The 20585-nt window shown below is 43.9% G+C and overlaps 2 protein-coding genes across 2 annotated transcripts; one reads left to right on the top strand and one right to left on the bottom strand.

Annotated features, from left to right (window-relative positions):
• Positions 1-92: 92 nt before the first annotated feature.
• Positions 93-19477, bottom strand: LOC139445308 (uncharacterized). Its single transcript, XM_071226431.1, has 10 exons — positions 19288-19477; positions 9575-9644; positions 9209-9370; positions 6513-6617; positions 6033-6187; positions 5610-5688; positions 4560-4609; positions 4176-4350; positions 3388-3493; positions 93-1836 (listed from the first exon to the last, which is right to left on the bottom strand). Exons 1-10 carry the CDS (start codon positions 19310-19312, stop codon positions 1078-1080), a joined length of 1686 nt encoding a protein of 561 aa, XP_071082532.1. The 5' UTR covers positions 19313-19477; the 3' UTR covers positions 93-1077.
• Positions 14454-18761, top strand: LOC139445271 (uncharacterized). Its single transcript, XM_071226407.1, is given in 3 exon segments — positions 14454-14544; positions 14783-14875; positions 18736-18761. Coding segments are annotated over 3 exon segments (210 nt in total).
• Positions 19478-20585: the final 1108 nt, after the last annotated feature.

Raw genomic sequence — 20585 nt, 5'->3', positions numbered from 1 at the left:
GCTCACAGACACACAAACAGCGGAATATATGACACAATAATAACAGACAAAATAATGACTGTATATTTACATCAACCACACAATATGATGGTGGGAACTAAATTTATACACAAACATTGATAATGGACAAATGATGAGATTTATAAATAAATATACAATATGTTCCAGAAACAAAAAGATTAGCTTACTTACTTCCACAAAATACCATATTTAGATGTGTTTGAACGGCGCTTGAATACGTGCACTCAGGCCGCTGTCGGCGGCATTAGAGGCACATCATTGTTACATCAATATATACCGCACTATATACAAATATACAACATATGTCAACATGTACCGAGGAGTGGCTTCAGTCAATAAAGATACAGGACAGTGTTCAGTCACGAGACATTGCATAAAATTGCATAACACATATTTCGCAGTTCATAAATGGACAAGCAATTAGTCCTGATGAAAATAGATATTTTGTTGTTGATTTCAAACAATTTCTTTCAAGTCGCCGCGGCAAAAGACTATGAGCGGTAACCTTCAGTGCGAACTTCGTGGGTTCGAATTCCGCTGGCGACAAACGTTTTTCATGAAATTGTTCTATCATCAAGATAAATGATGAGGAGAAAAGCCAAGTGGTGTTTAATCAGACCACGGTCAAAGACAAAGGAGCAATGGTTTAACTATGACTAATACATTGATATGGAAACAATGGCATAAGGATAACCAGTGACGACAACCACAGACAATAGCTGATGAAAACCTCACGACCATGTACAGTGAAACACTATCAATCCGTACGTAGCTATTCCACTGAAGTCGGTCGGATTAACACATTTGCGGATAAGGTATCGGATTAAAATCACTTTATATACATGTAAGTGTTCCTGGTCGTAATCGTCTGGAAGGTTGAGATTCCAGATTAACAGGTGTCCGGACTAAGGAGGTTTAACTGTATATGTTAGATTTAGAGGCTCTGGGTACATACGCAACCGCGGCAGATGGGCACAGATGCCCCTCGAATATCACATATCATCATGTCAGGTTCCATGTATGCACACTGCAACTGATAGGCTGCAATGACACGCCCTACTTCTCCAGCACGAAGTAGTCATTTTTTATCTCAGGCTCCCCTGTGTCTGGTTGATGCTGCTGAATAGCAGGTCCTGTTAATCTCTGATAGTCTGGTGAACAAGTACTTCTCCTGTCTTCCTCGCTCTGTTTGTAGGTCGTGGCCAAGTCAAACCCTGCGTCTGGTGACAAGGGAAACTCATAGTCATCCCCACGGTGACTCACAGAGTCCATCTGGCCCAGGCTGGGCTTGTTGAGTTTTTGGTAATCATGAACTTCATTGCCTCCCAGCGGGGGTGTTTTGCTACAGCATCCATCATTCCCCACATCTCTTTTCCCAGTCGTTGCACTATTCTGACCGTTCTCGTCATCTAACTTCATATATTCCCCATCTACACCAACACTTGATGCCTCTGGTAACACGGGGCTTGTCTCTGCGCTGGGTTCAAGGACGAAGTATGGATTGCTAACACTGGGTTGTGTTCCATCGGTCTGTTGGGAATCCTCCTCCAAATCAAGGTAGTCGTTGTTCCCCGACGACAGCCGCCTCGGAGACTGAATAGTTGTTCTCGGTGCGGGCACTGGCTTGGTTGCTCCTGATGGAGCACGTTCCCCACCATCAGTGCGCCGTGCGAGAGCCTCGTAATAACCTTGACCTCCGGAGTTGTAAGTAACGCTCCGTAGGTTGGAGTGGACAAACACGGACTCGGACAGGTCACCTTCGAACTTGGAGTGGACAACGGATGTGGGTCCCTGTTGCAACAGGTCGGGAACGCCCTGAAACAATACCGGCATACCATTTGAGATACTCACGATCATTGGATAGAGATTGGTTTCCTAACCTGCCTTTGCGGAGGCGGTTGTGACGCCTTGTGGTTAAAATGTTCGATTGTCAAGCCAAAAGCCCGGGTTCGATTATCTACATGGGTACAACGCGTGGAGCCCATTTCTGGTGTCCCCCGCCGTGATATTGCTGGAGTATTGCTAAAAGCGGGACCGCCTCCGTGGCCTAGTGGTAGAGCATCCGCACGGAGGGCGGAAGATCGGAGGTTCAAGCCCCGGCCGCGTCATACCATAAGACGTTAAAAGATGGTACTTGTTGTTACCCTCGCTATACACGTTGCTATATAGTGCAATAATCTTGAATGCGGCGTTAAACCCCAATGCAACTCGCCTCATCTAAAAGCGGCGTAAAACCATACTCACTCATGCCTTTGTGGAGCGAACTTACATTCAAACCTTTAGCGACGCTAGGTGAGGTGCTATGCGGTTCAAGATGGTTTTACTTATATAGTGACGTGCATGCACGTCTGCATGTGACTCTTTGAACTAGTCCAGACAGATGTCTGTTGTTTTGTGCTAGTTCACTGAGATACAATGATACAGTTTAACATGGCTTACTAGCCCAGACACAATATACTGACTCCGAGCAGACTTGTTTTATAAAGTACTACATTTTAACGTCTTTTGGTAAGACGCGATAGACACAAATTACATTAACATTATCATGTGATCTTCTGAGGACTTGTGATTGGTTGTAATGATTTATGATATATTTTCTCTTTCAAAATCAGCGTATATCACTGTGCCATCAACATTAGACATTATGACTTATATTCATATATATCGAAGATATAATATACGTTGCTTGCAGATCTTAGACAGTTATATGAGGTACTACATTATGTATTATGACTGAAATTTCACTTAGGCAATGTACAAAACGCCAAAATTTATCAGTATATTTTACAAATATTTTCCCCTCAGATTTACTAAAAGTTATTAGTAAAACACCACAATATACTAATTATGCTAGGATTAAAGGCAAAAATGTAAAAAATAAACATTGACTTTCGTTTTCTATTAATCCTATCATTTTTAGTCACTGGGTGATGAAATAAAGTGAAGCAATTTTTTGCAATTCATAATTATGATATAAAGAATGGAAAAATAATTGTAAGATGACTGAAATATTTCGGCGTTTTGTAAATTGCCTAAGGGAAAGTCATTTTACAGATTTTACACATTGACTGTAGTATGAAATACTATTTGACATATTTGCCTTCAAATAGTCTTCTCTAGGTTTAAGGAGGAACTGGATAACCCAGTAGTTAATCATAAGGTGTTCGGTTATCGAAAGGTGATATTTATGCACGGTGTGAGTTTGTTCTTGGAGTTTCCCGTTGTCTTGTTCGATTATTGCTAGAAGTTGGAACGTTCTGACAAATACTGTATACGCTATTTGTAAAAGTAGCATTTTAGACTGACACCTATTATAACAAAAAAAACCCCACAAAAACCGTGCAGTAAATGAATGTATGTGCTCACTGTGTCGGGCAGCTCTTCATATATGACGATGTCTTGGGGTCTGTGTTCATAAGTGTTCAGAGTAACACGCGGGCCCGTCCTCTTCACTATCGACGTAGTAGGAACACTGTGATAAGACAATAAGACATCAACTCGTTATTGAATTAATTCAATAAATATGCAGGGATACATACAGTAACACATGTATACAAGACGCATAACTCAATAACTCAATGATGTATCGCGCCCTCATAAAAACAGAATCAAAATTTCAAAGTATCAACGTGGTTCGCCCTGCATCCTTTGTGATGTGACAATTTAATATTCTGGGATGAGATTTTATATCCAGATTAGATATATGACATATCTAATATCAAAAGAACCGTCCTTACAGCAAATTCCCATACCCCCTCCCCCCTCCCGCAGCTGGCTGTTCGATTGCAGGGTTCCGTGGCAGAGACGGTCAAAAATGGCTGCTTACTTGGGCCATCCACATGGGTGAGACTTAGTTCATTTAGTCTCTTAGTTCAGCTGTATGTGAAACATCCAAAGTGACACAGGTCCTGAACATTTACCCTTTGGGTAACTCTGTGAGGACGGTATATGGTTCTGACAGACCAAGTAAGGAACACAATAAGGGTGTGTGATGGAGTTTACGCACGCATGAACGAACGAACGCACGCAGACATTCAATGACGCTGAAGGAGAATCCGCCTTATTGTAGTATATGTATGTAGGATAAAACCTGGAGGAGGATTAGGAAGCTGCTCTAATTATATAAGTAATCAAGGGGTGAATCTGACCAGTACCTTCTCTTCTGTCTCCTTCTCCAGCAGAAGACGCCACAGACAGTCCCTAATATGCCGAGCAGTAGACCCAGCACCACAACCATGACAAGAAACACTAATCTGAACTTATCAGACATCCCCACGGGGTAGCTGGTGGTCACGCTGTGTCTGTTGGTTGTCCGTCCTGACATGTCACCTGCAGGAGAGGAGAGCAATGTGGACACACTAACATCCTCCAAATGTGTATTTTTACAACGCGTAATTATAATATAACCCCTTGAATAGGAATATAGATAAACGTCGGTCGCTTTTTAGATGCATAAAGAAGACCAGGCCCAAGATATGGTATATTAATTTTATGTGGGCATTGGTAGCAGACTATTACTTTTCGACTAATATACTTACATTCAATACTGTTTAGAGCACTTGATAAACACACCAATATTGACAGGAATCTGAAATAATAGTTTGGTTTAGGACGTCAGTGTGTGTTGTTTGTTTGTTTGTTTAACGCCGCACTCAGCAATATTCGAACAGTATGACGGCGGTCTGTAAATAATCCAATCTCATTAAAATCAGATCTTAGTTTCGCTATCGCTAAACAAAGATCTGAGGAGATCCCCTTACGGGACACGTCAGAACGACCTTTCGCGAATTTTGACCGACCACTGAAACGAATAACAAGAAGCCGATATCAGCCAATGAGAAAGCAGCTTTCTCGAGCTTTACGGCACTCGTTTCAACCTGGCGACTTCCATTTCAGGCTACACTTGAAAAATATGTTGACACAGTTCTCGATTAAAATTTTGAAAACTGAACAAACGAACATTCCAGAATGTCTAATATATGGTTACGATTGTATGGCAGTGCTTCCCACGTCCTGTGCAACGCCTCCTCCGTTCAAATCTTTTTATCCCACGGAAGCGAGAGACACTTGACGGAATCAGTCGTACGGGCCGTAACTGTCGTTCGGGATACCCCGTGTTAACGCTTTCGAGGTTGCATGTTCGGAAAACACATTCCGACTGTCACTTTCATGATCTGGTAAGCGACGCTTTGATTGGTCGGATGAAAGGTCGTTCTGACGTGACCCGTAATGGGATGTCCTCAGACCTTTGTTTAGCGATTACGAGAAGTAAGATCTGATTTTAATGAGATTGTAAATAATCGAGTCTGGACCAGACAATCCAGTGATTGACATCATGGGCATCGATCCACGCAGTTAGGTTTCGATGACATACATCGATCAGGTCAGCGAGCCTGACCAACCAATCCTGTTAGTCGCCTCTTACGACAAGCATAGTTACCATTTACGGCAAGTATGGGTTGCTGAAGACCTATTCTACCCCGGATCTTCACGGGTCTCAGTGATTAAAGTGGAGCAAGTAAGATGTAGGACTGGTAATAAAAGCAATAGATATGTAGATAATTATTAAAGTGTTTGCACATACGTACTTGGTGTCTCTAGCTTCCAACGAACTCTGTTTAGGATAGCATCTGACAGTGAAATTATTTCTCAAGTGACAGTGAAACTCTGAAACAGATGAACAATAATCCAGTTGAAACATCGACTATACCAGTCGGTGTTTGATAGATTCAGAAACGATTATTGTACTTAATATAAAACAGTGTACTAGAATCAGTGCGGGTGCACGGGTGGCGATGTCAAAGGCCGCGCAAGTCGCTGCGTAGAATTGCGTCCCTTATGCCTTTCATATGATCGGGGGATCGAATCCCAGATTCCCCTGATTGTAAGCACCATACTCGTGGTTGTGGGTTTCGAAGACATGCATCACTTTGTGTCCCGATCACCTTAACCCAGTCTACTCCTCCGTCCACTGTTGTATGAATATATTTGGTATGACTACAGTAGTGTACCTTTCGATCTGTAGGTGAGTGTGGCCTTCTCTGAGATGTTGTTGTTGCCAAGACAACTCTCTAGGACAGTCCGATTGTAGTCTGTTTCTAGCATGTTGAAGTCGCAATGATGAGGGTGGTCCACAAGCGAAGTACGACAGATACAGTTATGAAATCTGAAATAGCAGGGGGTTTATAATGTTTCTATGAATAATATTACAAATTGTATTAAATTTTTATATGATAAAATATTTTTTAATAATTTTTATTTTCAATTCTAATCCAGTGGATGATCTAGAATATGCTAATATGAAAATATTTCTCCCAAAATAAACTGGTTCTTAAAATATATATCACGCTGAAATCTCCTGACTGGATGCCTGAAGTTACTATTCGGACAGGTACAATACCTACAAAATATGTTTTGTAAAACGATGCAATTCACGGAAATTGTCAAATCGTTCACTTCGTTTTAATGTAACATGTAAGGTAGAAACCTACTTTTTAATTTCTTTCTTAAGCTGTTGAGATCGTCGTTGTCGCTGTGCCGCTGTTTGAATGATAACGTTTCCACTCCGGTCGCCGTAAACACATCGTGCCGGGGTTCTGTGGATTGAACACACATGTTGGGTGAAGTGAGGAACATATTACGTGTAAGAAGTTCTTAAACTACGTCATCACTACATTCGAAGATGCTACGTGTATTTTATTCTAGTGGAGTTAGTGAGGTTTTACTCCACTTTTAGCAATATTCCAGCAATATCACGGCGGGGGACACCACAAATGGGCTTCACATATTGTACCCATGTCGGGAATGGAACCCGGGTCTTCTGTGTGACGAGCGAACGCTTTAACCTCTAGGCTACCCGACCGTCCATTATTCTAGTGGAAGAAACACGACATTGTTTAATACACGATGCTAATTTCCAATTTCAGTTCGTAATATGCGTGTTCATTATAAACGTAGTTTACTGTATGTTCAAATGCTGCACAAGAGGCAATGCAATACAATATCCAAACTCTTGTTCATTGATGCAGTCAAATATACATAATGATTAACTGCAAACGTTCCTACCGTTGAACGTTTCTTAAATAAGGTCAGATTTCAGGTTTTAGCTTTGGAAAACTAAACCACGAATAATTGCCAATAACTTCTAGTTTCTCATACATCATCATGTTACCGTGACGCATGAATCTTTCCTAACGAGCATAGCTTATCTTCTGTTTTTTGCTGACGATGAACCTTAAAAAGATATCATTCCTCGGAATTGTACTCTTGTTTCTTACCGGTTTGTTTAATGAGTGTAGTTCGAACCGCAGAGGCTTGCTGACACTATGTGAACAAGTGGGTCTGTTTACGTGGCTTATACAAAAAAAACTGCGGGATTACACTGCAGTTTTCCAGGAGTATGACGGCTGTCTGTAAATAATCGAGTCTGAACCAGACAATCCAGTGATTGACATCAACTTCATCGATCCACGCAATTGGGATACGATGACATGCATCAATCAAGTCTGCGAGCCAGACCACCCGATCCCGTGAGTCTCCTCTTACGACAAGCATAGTCACCTTTTGTGGCAAGCTTGAGTTGCTGAAGACCAATTCTACCCCGGATCTTCACGTGTGCATGTCACTGACAAGGTAACAGAAGTATTGTAAAATCTGCCACACACTTCCTTGCTGACACAACATGAAAGACAGTTATGATACCAGATGTGTTAATGTATACAGTGTACATTGGTGAATGATGTGGACGTGATGAAGCTGCCTATACGACCTGCTGTGATGGCCAGAACAACCTTTCCCACAAGGTCGGAAGTACGGAAGGAACACGACACACAACCTAGTCATAGCACAATAGTAGAGCTATTGTTGTTGCAATGATACAGCACAATCACATGCTATCAGTCGTGAGAAAACTATAACCACGAGAGTGAGAGAAAGAGAGATACACAGAAAGTGAGAGAGACACAGAGAGAGACACACAGAAAGAGAGGGAGAGAGAGACACACGGAGAGAGAGAGAGAGAGAGAGAGAGAGAGAGAGAGAGAGAGAGAGAGAGAGAGAGAGAGAGAGAGAGAGAGAGAGAGACTACTTTTGAAACTACTGAACGTCTAACATATATATAAACTTTGATGGGGTCTATATAACAAATGGCAAGTTGATGCATGTATCATGGTGTCAAACCTGCTCGTCCTTTGGGGACGATTACCTAGTTACATGGTGTCAATCCAGCTCGTCCTGTGGGGACGATTACCTAGTTCCATGGTGTCAATCCTGCTCGTCCTTTGGGGATGGTTACCTAGCTACATGGTGTCATTCCTGCTCGTCCTTTGGGGGTGATTACCAAGTTACATGGTGTCACTCCTGCTCGTCCCGTGGGGATGATTACCTAGTTACATGGTGTCATTCCTGCTCGTCCTGTGAGTAGGATTACCTAGTTACATCGTGTCATTCCTGCTCGTCCCGCGGGGATGATTACCTAGTTACATGATGTCAATCCTGCTCGTCCTGTGGGGATAATTACCTAGTTACATGGAGATGATAATTATATAGCCGGTTTGCCTGACCTAGTTCGATTATTAACATGGTGCCATGGTGGCAGACTATTGCGACGTAAAACGTTGCACCCTCTCTTTTTCTTTCTCTCTATATCTGTCTCTCTGTGTCTCACCTTTTCTCTCTCTCGATCTCTCTGTTTATGTGGGTATATGTGAGTAACATCGGGAACAAAGTGTGTTCAGAGAAGCATGTATTATACATGTGACTTGATAGTAACACCATCATACCTGAAGGTATAAAGGGGTTGGGAAGGGGATCATGCCACGGGCTAGATGTTGTCTTCAGGCTGTATAGGAACAGACCCGTGTGTATTTTGGATTAAAATAGACCCTCAGTAACCCGTGGATGACGCAAGAGTCGACTAAGTGAATCCGGTGGTCAGCCTCTGTGACTTACTTTGGTGTATTGAGTGTCATCGAACCTCGACGGCGTGGTTGTTGGCGTTTGTATGCCTGGGTGCGTGCGTTCGTGCGTGCGTGCGTGCGTGTGTGCATGTGTGTATTGGTTATACAGTCAGTTAATTGGTTATTTGATACAGCTGGAATACTGCTGGTTGTGGCGTAAACAATAAACAATGTTCATACACATACTTTTGAGAAATGTCGAGGATGAGGGAGATTTTGCATGTACTTACGTGGTTGGGACGTCAGTGGTCGGTGGTCGAGCAGTCACCTGCAGCTGGGGCACTGGTGATGTGAATACCTCCCGCAGACACATTGTCAGTTCATTGACAAACCTCATGGTTTGGTCACCAGTCGGACCTCTTGACGGCTTCTCGTCATACATCTCCTCAGCCCTTGGGAGGAAACACATACATGTGAAATGGCTCACGTTTTGGAAAAGGATGTAAATTCAACCACATGAACATACAAAGCAACATAGAAACGGCAGTCAACAGCGGGTAGTATGAGACAGCACTTTTACATATATATATTGAACGGGTTTAGTAGTTTTTCAGATAGCTACGATGACTTTAAAGAAGTGAAAAAATAATTATTACCTTTCCGCTATGTCTGTGCCGACTTTCATTGCGCCGGATGCTCCAGACAGAAACACGAACAGGCAGCAACCTAGGGAACAAATGCAGTGGACTATATATATAACACTGTAGAGAGTGGGCCATATATCTTACACTGTAGAGGGTGGAGCATATATCTTACACTGTAGAGAGTGGATCATCTATCTTACACTGCAGAGAGCTGGCCATATATCTTACACTCAAGAGAGTGGACTATATATCTTACACTGTAGAGAGTGGAGCATATATCTTACACTGTAGAGAGTGTTACATATATCTTACACTGTAGAGAGTGGACCATATATCTTACACTGTAGAGAGTGTGGAGCATCTATCTAACATTGTAGAGAGTGGACCATACATCTTACACTGTAGAGAGTGGACAATATATCTTACACTGTAGAGAGTGGAGCATATATCTTACACTGTAGAGAGTGGAGCATATATCTTACACTGCAGGGAGTGGAACATCTATCTTACACTGTAGAGAGTGGACCATATATCTTACACTCAAGAGAGTGGACCATATATCTTACATTGTAGAGAGTGGACCATATATTTTACACTGTAGAGAGTGGACCATATATCTTACACTGTATAGAGACGCACATATCTTACACTGTAGAGAGTGGACTATATATCTTACACTGTAGAGAGTGGAGCATATATCTTACACTGTAGAGAGTGGAGCATTAACTTGCACTGTAGAGAGAGGACCATATCTAACGCTGTAGAGGGTGGAGCATATATCTTACACTGTAGAGGGTGGAGCATATATCTTACACTGTAGAGAGTGGAGCATATATCTTACACTGTAGAGAGTGGACCATATATCTTACACTGTAGAGAGTGGACCATATATCTTACACTGTAGAGAGTGGAGCATTAACTTGCACTGTAGAGAGCGGCACATATCTAACGCTGTAGAGGGTGGAGCATATATATTACACTGTAGAGGGTGGAGCATATATCTTACATTGTAGAGAGTGGAGCATATATCTTACACTGTAGAGAGTGGACCATATATCTTACACTGTAGAGAGTGGACAATATATCTTACACTGTAAAGGGTCGAGCATATATCTTACACTGTAGAGGGTGGAGCATATATCTTACACTGTAGAGAGTGGACCATATATCTTACACTGTAGAGAGAGGCATATATCTTGCACTGTAGAGAGAGGCACATATCTTACACTGTAGAGAGCGGACCATATATCTTACACTGTAGACAGTTGAGCATATATCTTACACTGTAGAGAGAGGAGCATATATCTTACACTATAGAGAGTGGAGCATATATCTTACACTGTAGAGAGTGGGCCATATATCTTACACTGTAGAGAGTTGAGCATATATCTTACACTGTAGAGAGAGGAGCATATATCTTACACTATAGAGAGTGGAGCATATATCTTACACTGTAGAGAGTGGGCCATATATCTTACACTGTTGAGAGTGGACGATATGTCTTACACATATGGGTTGGCAATGGGTCATACACTGTTGTCAGTGGAGCATATATCTTACAATGTTGTCAGTGGAGCATATATCTTACACTGTTGTCAGGGCACCATGTATTTTACAATGTTGGTAATGGGTCATATATCTAACACTGTTGGCAATGGGTCATATATCTAACACTGTTGGCAGTGGAGCATATATCTTACAATGTTGTCAGTGGAGTATAGATCTTACAAAGTAGACAGTGAACCATATATCTTACAATGTTGTCAGTGGAGTATAGATTTTACAATGTAGACAGTGAACCATACATCATATAACATTTATTGTAGTGAATGAATGGTATATCGCACAATGTGGACATTGAACCGCATATCTCACACTGATCTGTCTGAAGCAGACTGGGTGGTCAGTATTTATCTTACAATACATACATTGAACCGTATAACTCAGACTGGCCTCTCCGAAGCTAAATGAGTGGTCAGTGAATGATATATGTCACAATGTAGACACTGAACCAAATATCTCACACTGATCTGTATGAAGCAGACTGGGTGGTCAGTATTTATCTTACAATACATACATTGAACCGTATATCTCACACTGGCCTCTATGGGTGGTCAGTGAATGACCACACAAGTAGCCAACATGGACAGGACGCACATAGATGTTTTGTTCTTGGTTACGTATCTACCGGTATCAGATTCCTGTGGTTACTTCAACACCAGAGTTGAAGGTGTAATCTAGCTAAAAGCTATTCACAGTTCATATAACGGAATGCACTTCCAGTCAACATATACATATACACGAATTCAGTGATATTTAAATACAGCTGTTTGAAACATGTTGCGGTTTTTCATATTGCTCTGTACTTGGCAATATTAATACCCTATTTATGTATACATAAGAAGACATTTGGACATGTCAGTGAGTTTATTTCACTGCCTGTTACATTTTGTATGCAGTACAGTTTCCGCGTTTCCAGTCTCTGAGTCACACATGCCTATTAAACGTGTTTCAGATTCCGGATACGAACTGCATCATGTACCGGGTTTCACTTATTGATAGTGATTTGCAAACACATGCTTATGATTTTGGTATGTAGGTATGTTGTGTTGGTCAGGGAAGTTTAATTACAATATTCATCATCATGCGTTGAATGAAAAAGAAATATCAACATGTCCTTTGGCTCAGTATAAATCTCAATGGATCATGCGTTGGTGTGGTGAGGAAGTCGGGTGCGTTGTAGGTGTGGTGTGATGGTGTGGTGTGATGATGTGGTGTGATGATGTGGTGTGATGATGTGGTGTGATGGTGTGGTGTGATGATGTGGTGTGATGATGTGGTGTGATGATGTGGTGTGATGGTGTGGTGTGATGATGTGGTGTGATGATGTGGTGTGATGATGTGGTGTGATGGTGTGGTGTGATGATGTGGTGTGATGATGTGGTGTGATGGTGTGGTGTGATGATGTGGTGTGATGATGTGGTGTATGGGTGTGGTGTGTTGGTGTGATGTGTTGGTGTGGTGTATGGGTGTGTTGTGTTGGTGTGATGTGTTGGGGTGATGTATGGGCGGGTGTATGGGCGGGTGTATTGGTGGTGTGTGTTGGTGTGGTGTGTGGTGTATGGGTGTGGTGTGTTGTGTTGTTGTGGTGTAAGGGTGTGGTGTTGGTGTGGTGTGTTGGTGTGGTGTGTTGGTGTAGTGTATGGGTGTGGTGTGTTGGAGTGGTGTATGGATGTGTTGTGCTTGTGTGATGTGTTGGGGTGGTGTATGGGTCTGGTGTGTTGGTGTGGTGTGTTAGTGTGGTGTATGGGTGTGGTGTATGGGTGTGTTGTGTTGGTGTGATGTGTTGGTGTGGTGTATGGATGTGTTGTGCTGGTGTGATGTGTTGGGGTGGTGTATGGGTGTGGTGTGTTGGGGTGGTGTATGGCTGTGGTGTATGGGTGTGTTGTGTTGGGGTGGTGTATGGGTGTGTTGTGTTGGTGTCGTGTATGGCTGTGGTGTATGGGTGTGTTGTGTTGGGGTGGTGTATGGGTGTGTTTTGTTGGTGTGATGTGTTGGTGTGGTGTATGGCTGTGGTGTATAGGTGTGTTGTGTTGGTGTGGTGTGTTGTTTGTTTGCGATGATCTGGAGTGGTGCTCTTGTTTGTTTGTCTGGTGTGTAGGGCTGGTGTTTAAGTCTGATGTTTGGACCTGGTGTGTAGGTCTGGAGTGTTGACCTGGTGTGTTGGTAAAGTGTGTTGATCTGGTGTATTGGACTGGTGTGTTGGTCTGGCGTGTAGGTTAGGTGTGTTAGTCTTTAGTGTAGGTCTGGTGTGTTGATCAGGCGCGTAGGTCTGGTGTGTGGGTCTGTAGTTATGGTCTGGTAAACATGTGCTGGCCTGGGGTGTTGGTCTAGTGTGTCAGTCTGGTGTGTAGGTGTGGTGTGTAGGCCAGGTGTGTCGGTCTGTTGTGTCAGTCTGTTGTGTATATCTCTTGTGATGGTCTTGTGTGTTGGTTTTGATTGTTGGTCATGTGTGTAGGTATGGTATGTTCATCTGGTGTGTTGGTCTGGTGTGAAGGCCAGGTGTGTAGGTCTGGTGTGTCAGTCTGGTGTGTATTTGTCTTGTGATGGTCCTGTTTGTTGGACTGGATTGTTGGTCTTGTGTGTAGGCCTGGAATGTTCATCTGGTGTGTTGGTCTGGAGTGTTAGTGTGGTGTGTAGGTCAGGTGTGTTGGTATAGTGTGTTGGTCTTGTGTGTTTGCCTGGTATGTTGATCCGGTGTGTTGGTCTGGTGCGTTGGTCTGGTGTGTTGGTCTTGTGTTGAGGTCTGGTGTGTAGGTCTGGTTCTGTATGTCTGTTGTGTTGGTCTTATGTGGGTCTTATATGTAGGTCTGGTGCGTAGGTCTGGTGTGTTTGTCTGGTGTGTAGGTCTGTGTGTTGGGGTGATGTATGGGCGGGTGTATGGGCGGGTGTATGGGTGTGGTGTGTTGGTGTGGTGTGTGGTGTATGGGTGTGGTGTGTTGTGTTGGTGTGGTGTAAGGGTGTGGTGTTGGGGTGGTGTGTTGGTGTGGTGTGTTGGTGTGGTGTATGGGTGTGGTGTGTTGGTGTGGTGTATGGATGTGTTGTGCTTGTGTGATGTGTTGGGGTGGTGTATGGGTCTGGTGTGTTGGTGTGGTGTGTTAGTGTGGTGTATGGGTGTGGTGTATGGGTGTGTTGTGTTGGTGTGATGTGTTGGTGTGGTGTATGGATGTGTTGTGCTGGTGTGATGTGTTGGGGTGGTGTATGGGTGTGGTGTGTTGGGGTGGTGTATGGCTGTGGTGTATGGGTGTGTTGTGTTGGGGTGGTGTATGGGTGTGTTGTGTTGGTGTCGTGTATGGCTGTGGTGTATGGGTGTGTTGTGTTGGGGTGGTGTATGGGTGTGTTTTGTTGGTGTGATGTGTTGGTGTGGTGTATGGCTGTGGTGTATGGGTGTGGTGTGTTGGGGTGGTGTATGGGTGTGTTGTGTTGGTGTGGTGTGTTGGTGTGGTGTATGGGTGTGTTGTGTTGGTGTGATGTATTGGGGTGATGTATGGGCGGGTGTATGGGCGTGGTGTATGGGCGTGGTCTGCTGGTGTGATTTGTTGGTGTGGTGTTCGTGTGATGTGTTGGTGGATATATTGGTGTGGTGTGTTGGTGTGATGTATGGATGTGTTATGTTTGTTGTGTTGTGTTGTGTTGTGTTATGGTGTGGTGTGGTGTGGTGTATTGATCTGGTGTGTTAGTCTGGTGTGTAAGTCTGGTGTGTAGGTCTGGTGTATTGGTTTGTTGTATTGGCCTGTTGCGTGGTTCTGATGTGTAGGTCTTGTTGGTCTGGTGTGTAGGTCTTGTTGGTCTGGTGTGTAGGTCTTCTTTTGTTGGTCTGGTGTGTAGGTCTGGAGAGTAGGTCTGGTGTGTTGGTCTGGTGTTTAGGTCTGTGTGTGGGTCTGGTGTGTTGGTCTGGTGTTTAGGTCTGGTGTGTAGGTCTGGTGTGTTGGTCTGGTGTGTAGGTCTGGTACTTAGGCCAGGTGTGTAGGTCTGTTGTGTCAGTCTGTTGTGTATATCTCTTGTGATAGTCTTGTGTGTTGGTCTTGGTTGTTGGTCATGTGGGTAGGTCTGGTGTGTTGGTCTGGTGTGTAGGTCTGGTGTGTAGGCCAGGTGTGTCGGTCTGTTGTGTCAGTCTGTTGTGTATATCTCTTGTGACGGTCTTGTGTGTTGGTCTTGATTGTTGGTCATGTGTGTAGGTATGGTATGTTCATCTGGTGTGTTGGTCTGGAGTATTAGTGTGGTGTGTAAGTCAGGTGTGTTGGTATGGTGTGTTGGCCTTGTGTGTTGGCCTGATATGTTCATCTGGTTTGTTGGTCTGGTAAGTAGGTCTGGTGTGTTGGTCTGGTGTGTTGGTCTTGCGAGTAGGTCTGGTGAGTTGGTCTGGAGTGTAGGTCAGATGAGTAGGTCTGGTGAGAATGTCTGATGAGTAGGTCTGGTGAGTAGGGTTGGTGAGTTGGTCTGGAGTGTAGGTCAGATGAGTAGGTCTGGTGAGTATGTCTGGTGTGTTGATCTGGTGTGTTGGTCTGGTGTGTGGGTCTGGTAAGTAGGTCTGGTGTGTTGATCTGGTGTAGTGGTCTAGTGTATTGGACTGGTGTGTTGGTCTGGCATGTAGGTTAGGTGTGTTAGTCCTTAGTGTAGGTCTGGTGTGTTGTGTCGGTGTGTCGGTCCGGTGTGTGGAACTACCTTGTGAATCTAGTGTGTGGTAAGGTGCGTATGTCTGGTGCGCGTGTTGGTCTTATGTGGATCTAGTGTTTAGGTCTGGTGTGTAGGTCTTGTTCTGTAGGTCTGGTATGTTGGTCTTGTGTGGGTCTGGTATGTAGGTCTGGTACGTAGGTCTGGTTCTGTAGGTCTGGTGTGTTGATCTGGTGTATTGGTCTCGTGTATTGGACTGGTGTGTTAGTCTGGCGTGTAGGTTAGGTGTGTTAGTCCTTAGTGTAGGTCTAGTGTGTTGTGTCGGTGTGTTGGTCCGGTGTGTGGATCTAGCTTGTTAATCTAGTGTGTTAAAGTTCGTATGTCTGGTGCGCGTGTTGGTCTTATGTAGGTCTGGTATGTAGGTCTGGTACGTAGGTTTGGTCTGTAGGTCTGGTGTGTAGGTCTGGTGTGTTGGTCTGGTGTGTTGGTCTTGTGTGTGGGTCTTCAGTGTAGGTCTGGTATGTTGGGTCGGTATGTTGGTCCGGTGTGTGGATCTCGGTTCTGAATCTAGTGTGTGGTGAGGTGCGTATGTTTGGTGAGTATGGCTGGTGTGTTTGGCTGGTGTGTGGGTTTTCAGTGTAGGCCTGGTGTGAAGGGTCGGTGTGTTGGTCCCGTGTGTGCATCCAGCTAGTTAATCTGGTGTGTGGTAAGGTGAGTAGGTCGGGAGTGTATATCTGATGAGTAGGTCTTTTGAGTAGGTCTGGTTTGTTGCTCTGGTGTGTAGGTCTGGTTCTGTAGGTCTGATGTGTTTGTCTGGTGTGTGGGTCTGGTGTGTTGGTCTTCAGTATAGTTCTGGTGTGTTTGGTCGGTGTGTTGGTCCGGTGTGTGGATCTAGCTTGTGAATCTGGTGTATGTTAAGGTGCGTAGGTCTGGAGTGTAGGTCTGATGAGAAGGTCTTTTGAGTAGGTCTGGTGTGTAGGTCTGGTTCTGTAGGTCTGATGTGTTGGTCTGATGTGTGGGTCTGGTGTGTGGGTCTTCAGTATAGTTCTGGTGTGTTTGGTCGGTGTGTTGGACTGGTGTGTGGATTTTAGCTTGTGAATCTGGTGTATGTTAAGGTGCGTAGGTCTGGAGTGTAGGTCTGATGAGTAGTTCTAGAGTGTAGGTCTGATGAGTAGGTTTTGTGGGTAGGTCTAATGTGCAGGTCTGATGTGTAGGTCTGATGTGTAGGTCTGTAGTGTAGGTCTGATGAGTAGGTCTGGGGTGTAGGTCTGATGAGTAGGTCTGGTGTGTAGGTCTAATGAGTAGGTCTAGAGTGTTGGTTTGATGAGTAGGCCTGATTTGTTGGTCTCGAGTGTAGGTCTGATGAGTAGGTCTGATGAGTAGGTTTTGTGTGTAGGTCTGATGTGTAGGTTTTGTGTATAGGTCTAATGACTAGGGCTGGAGTGTAGGTCTGATGAGTAGGTGTGGAGTGTAGGTCTGATGAGTAGGTTTGGGGTTTAGGTCTGATGAATAGGCTTTATGTGTAGGTCTGATGTGTAGGTCTGATGTGTAGGTCTGATGTGTAGGTTTTGTGTATAGGTCAAATGGGTAGGGGTGTAGTGTAGGTCTGGTGAGTAGGTGTGGAGTGTAGGTGTGGAGTTTAGGTCTGATGAGTAGGTCTGATGTGTAGGTCTGATGTATAGGTCTTATTAGTAGGTCTGGTGAGTAGGTCTGGTGAGAAGGCCTGGTGTGTAGGTCAGATGAGTAGGTCTGGTGAGAATGTCTGATGAGTAGGTCTGGTGTGTGGGTCCGGTAAGTAGGTCTGGTTTGTTGATCTGGTGTATTGGTCTCGTGTATTGGACTGGTGTGTTAGTTTGGCATGTAAGTTTGGTGTGTTAGTCCTTAGTGTAGGTCTAGTGTGTTGTGTCGGTGTGTTGGTCCGGTGTGTGGATCTAGCTTGTTAATCTAGTGTGTGGTAAGGTGCGTATGTCTGGTGCGCGTGTTGGTCTTATGTGGGTCTGGTATGTAGGTCTGGTACGTAGGTCTGGTTCTGTAGGTCTGGTGTGTTGGTCTGGTGTGTAGGTCTGGTGTGTTGGTCTTGTGTGTGGGTCTTGTGTGTGGGTCTTCAGTGTAGGTCTGGTTTGTTGGGTCGGTGTGTTGGTCCGGTGTGTGGATCCAGCTAGTTAATCTGGTGTGTGGTGAGGCGCTTATGTCTGGTGAGTATGTCTGGTGTGTTTGGCTGGTGTGTGGGTTTTCAGTGTAGGTCTGATGTGTTGGGTCGTTATGTTGGTCCCGTGTGTGCATACAGCTAGTTAATCTGGTGTGTAGTAAGGTGCGTAGGTCGGGAGTGTAGATCTGATGAGTAGGTCTTTTGAGTAGGTCTGGTGTGTAGGTCCAGTGTTGGTCTGGTGTGTTCTTCTGGTGTGTTTGTCTGGTGTGTTTGTCTGGTGTGTAGGTCTGGTTCTGTAGGTCTGATGTGTTGGTATGGTGTGTGGGTCTGGTGTGTGGGTCTTCAGTATAGTTCTGGTGTGTTGGGTCGGTGTGTTGGTCTGGTGTGTGGATTTTAGCTTGTGAATCTGGTGTATGTTAAGGTGCGTAGGTCTGAAGTGTAGGTCTGATGAGTAGGTCTGGAGTGTAGGTCTGATGAGTAGGTCTTGTGTGTAGTTCTGATGTGTAGGTCTGATGAGTAGGTCTGTAGTTTAGGTCTGATGAATAGGTCCGGAGTGTAGGTCTGTTGAGTAGGTCTTGTGTGTAGGTCTGATGTGTCCAGTGGGTTTAGTGTGTTGATCCGGTGTATTTGTCTGGTGTGTAGATCTGGTATGTTGGTGTGGTGTGTGGGTCTAGCTTGTGAGTCTTGTGTGTAGGTCTGGTGTGTAGATTTAGTTTGTAGTGCTGGTTGGTAGGCCTTGTGTGTGGTTTTTTCATCCGGTGTGTTGCTCTAATGAGTAGATCTGGTGTGTAAGTCTGATGTGTAGGTCTGAAGTGTTGGTCTGTTGAGTAGGTTTTGTGTGTTTTTCTAGATTGTCGGTCTGATGTGTTGGTCTGATGAATAGGTCTGGTGTGTTGGTCTTATTTGCATGTCTGATGTGTTAGTCTGGAATGTCTTTCGCATGTGTTGTTCTGGTTGATACGTCTGGTGCTTAGGTCGTTTCCGTATAGGCCCTTGTTAAATTGATGTAGCATTGAGAGAGAACAATACAAACCCAAGCTATTCATCTGACGAAAGGATACGATACGAATATAATTAACACAGTTCATTACAAGTGAGAGAGTAACTGCATTCAGTATCTCGGCGTATATAACGGCACATCAGCTGAAAGTGAGGGGGATTCCGAAGTGATTCAGGTCTGGGGCGTTTATTACGTTTACATTGGTATGGTACTGACTAAATTTCGGCTACGTGTTGGTGTTTGTATATAAAGACCTATAATGAAGATAACACTAAAATTACGACCTTCAAGAAACCCCATAGTCCAAAGGTTTGAAATAGTTATTGCCTATAACATGTTTTAAAGTAACACACATATAAGTGCGGAAACATGCAAGACTTATATACAAGGTAATGAACTCACCCTTGATGACCCCAAGCGACCCCATATCAGGCCTGGTCGTGAAATGTTGTGTTGTTGAATGTATGATGTAGATGGGACAGGGGAAGGAAGTAAGTACAAGCTCGACTGATGACACATCGGAACACAGGGGATTGTGCGGGCAAGTGGAGCCTGAGCGTGGAGATGTCAGCACCACCTGCTATCAGTTGTAGGATTCACAACGTCCATTGCCCACTGCATAATTATACTGATACCCATAGCTGTCGGCAGCTTCAGATCCGTACGTCGATCGTCACGTATGAATTTTATTAGCTTTACGCATAAAAGTATCGGTTTCGTTGACGAACTTAAACTGCCTTATATTTAACACTTCGCCATTGTTTCCGCGTGTGTATTAATTTTATATTAACTGGTAGTTTGTTAAAGGGAAGGGTTCGGTACGATATGATCCATCGTTCAGTGCAGTAACACACATGGCCCAAATGTTTAAAGCGTCGCAATTAGCCTTGCAGAGTTGCGGCCCTTTGGCGTGACAGAAACATAGGATGCCAGATGCAACTGAATATGTTTCTAAGTTCCAGCACTATATGCACATACTCGTGGGTTTTTCAAACCTTTAGACCCGCGTCGGCTGACACATCGTGGTACAACTGAAATACAGCTAATCAAATCATACTCACTCACTCATTCAAAATTTAATATTATATTGTATTTTAGTTTGTGCGTCTCTACATTTGTATTTTGCGGAGAATTGCCCCCTCCCCCACCTTAGTAGTGCAAGGATCAGCTGAAACAGGATTCAATACAAAATTAGTCCTAATTATGAACCATGGTTTCCAAGCGCAAAACCCACGGTACATGTTTAAGCGATACGACGTAATATAACTGTTAGCGGCGTTAAACCCAGCTCACTCTTTGTCACTCTTATTCTAATTATTCATTTTAGCATCAAATAGTGTTTATCCATGTTATGTAACAAAAATAATCGGGAATTAATTGTACCCTCCGAACAAACATATTATAATACTTATGTGAGATATATTTCGGTTACACTCACTAAACAATATAGGATTTGCTTCGAGCTGATTGATTAGTTGACGCCAGTTTGTACTGATTGTGACTTCATGTCTGCGCATTGTCAAAACAAATTGAAGATGACGTCATCCATCGAAAAAGACTGTGACGTCGTTCCAAATAAAGATTGACTTAGCTGTAACAGAGATGGGGTTCTCATGGCCTCTGTTGACATGAACAAAGGTTGCACCCGTCGATACTCAAACCACCCCTTAACTGTTCAGCATGTGTGTCTTGCCCAACAA

The sequence above is a fragment of the Haliotis cracherodii genome, unplaced genomic scaffold, assembly GCF_022045235.1.
Source record: "Haliotis cracherodii isolate W230 unplaced genomic scaffold, xgHalCrac1.p SCAF_6, whole genome shotgun sequence".
Classification (NCBI taxonomy): Eukaryota; Metazoa; Mollusca; class Gastropoda; order Lepetellida; family Haliotidae; genus Haliotis; species Haliotis cracherodii.
The sequence above is the reverse complement of the archived record's forward strand: the minus strand, read 5'-3'. Positions and strand labels throughout refer to the sequence as shown.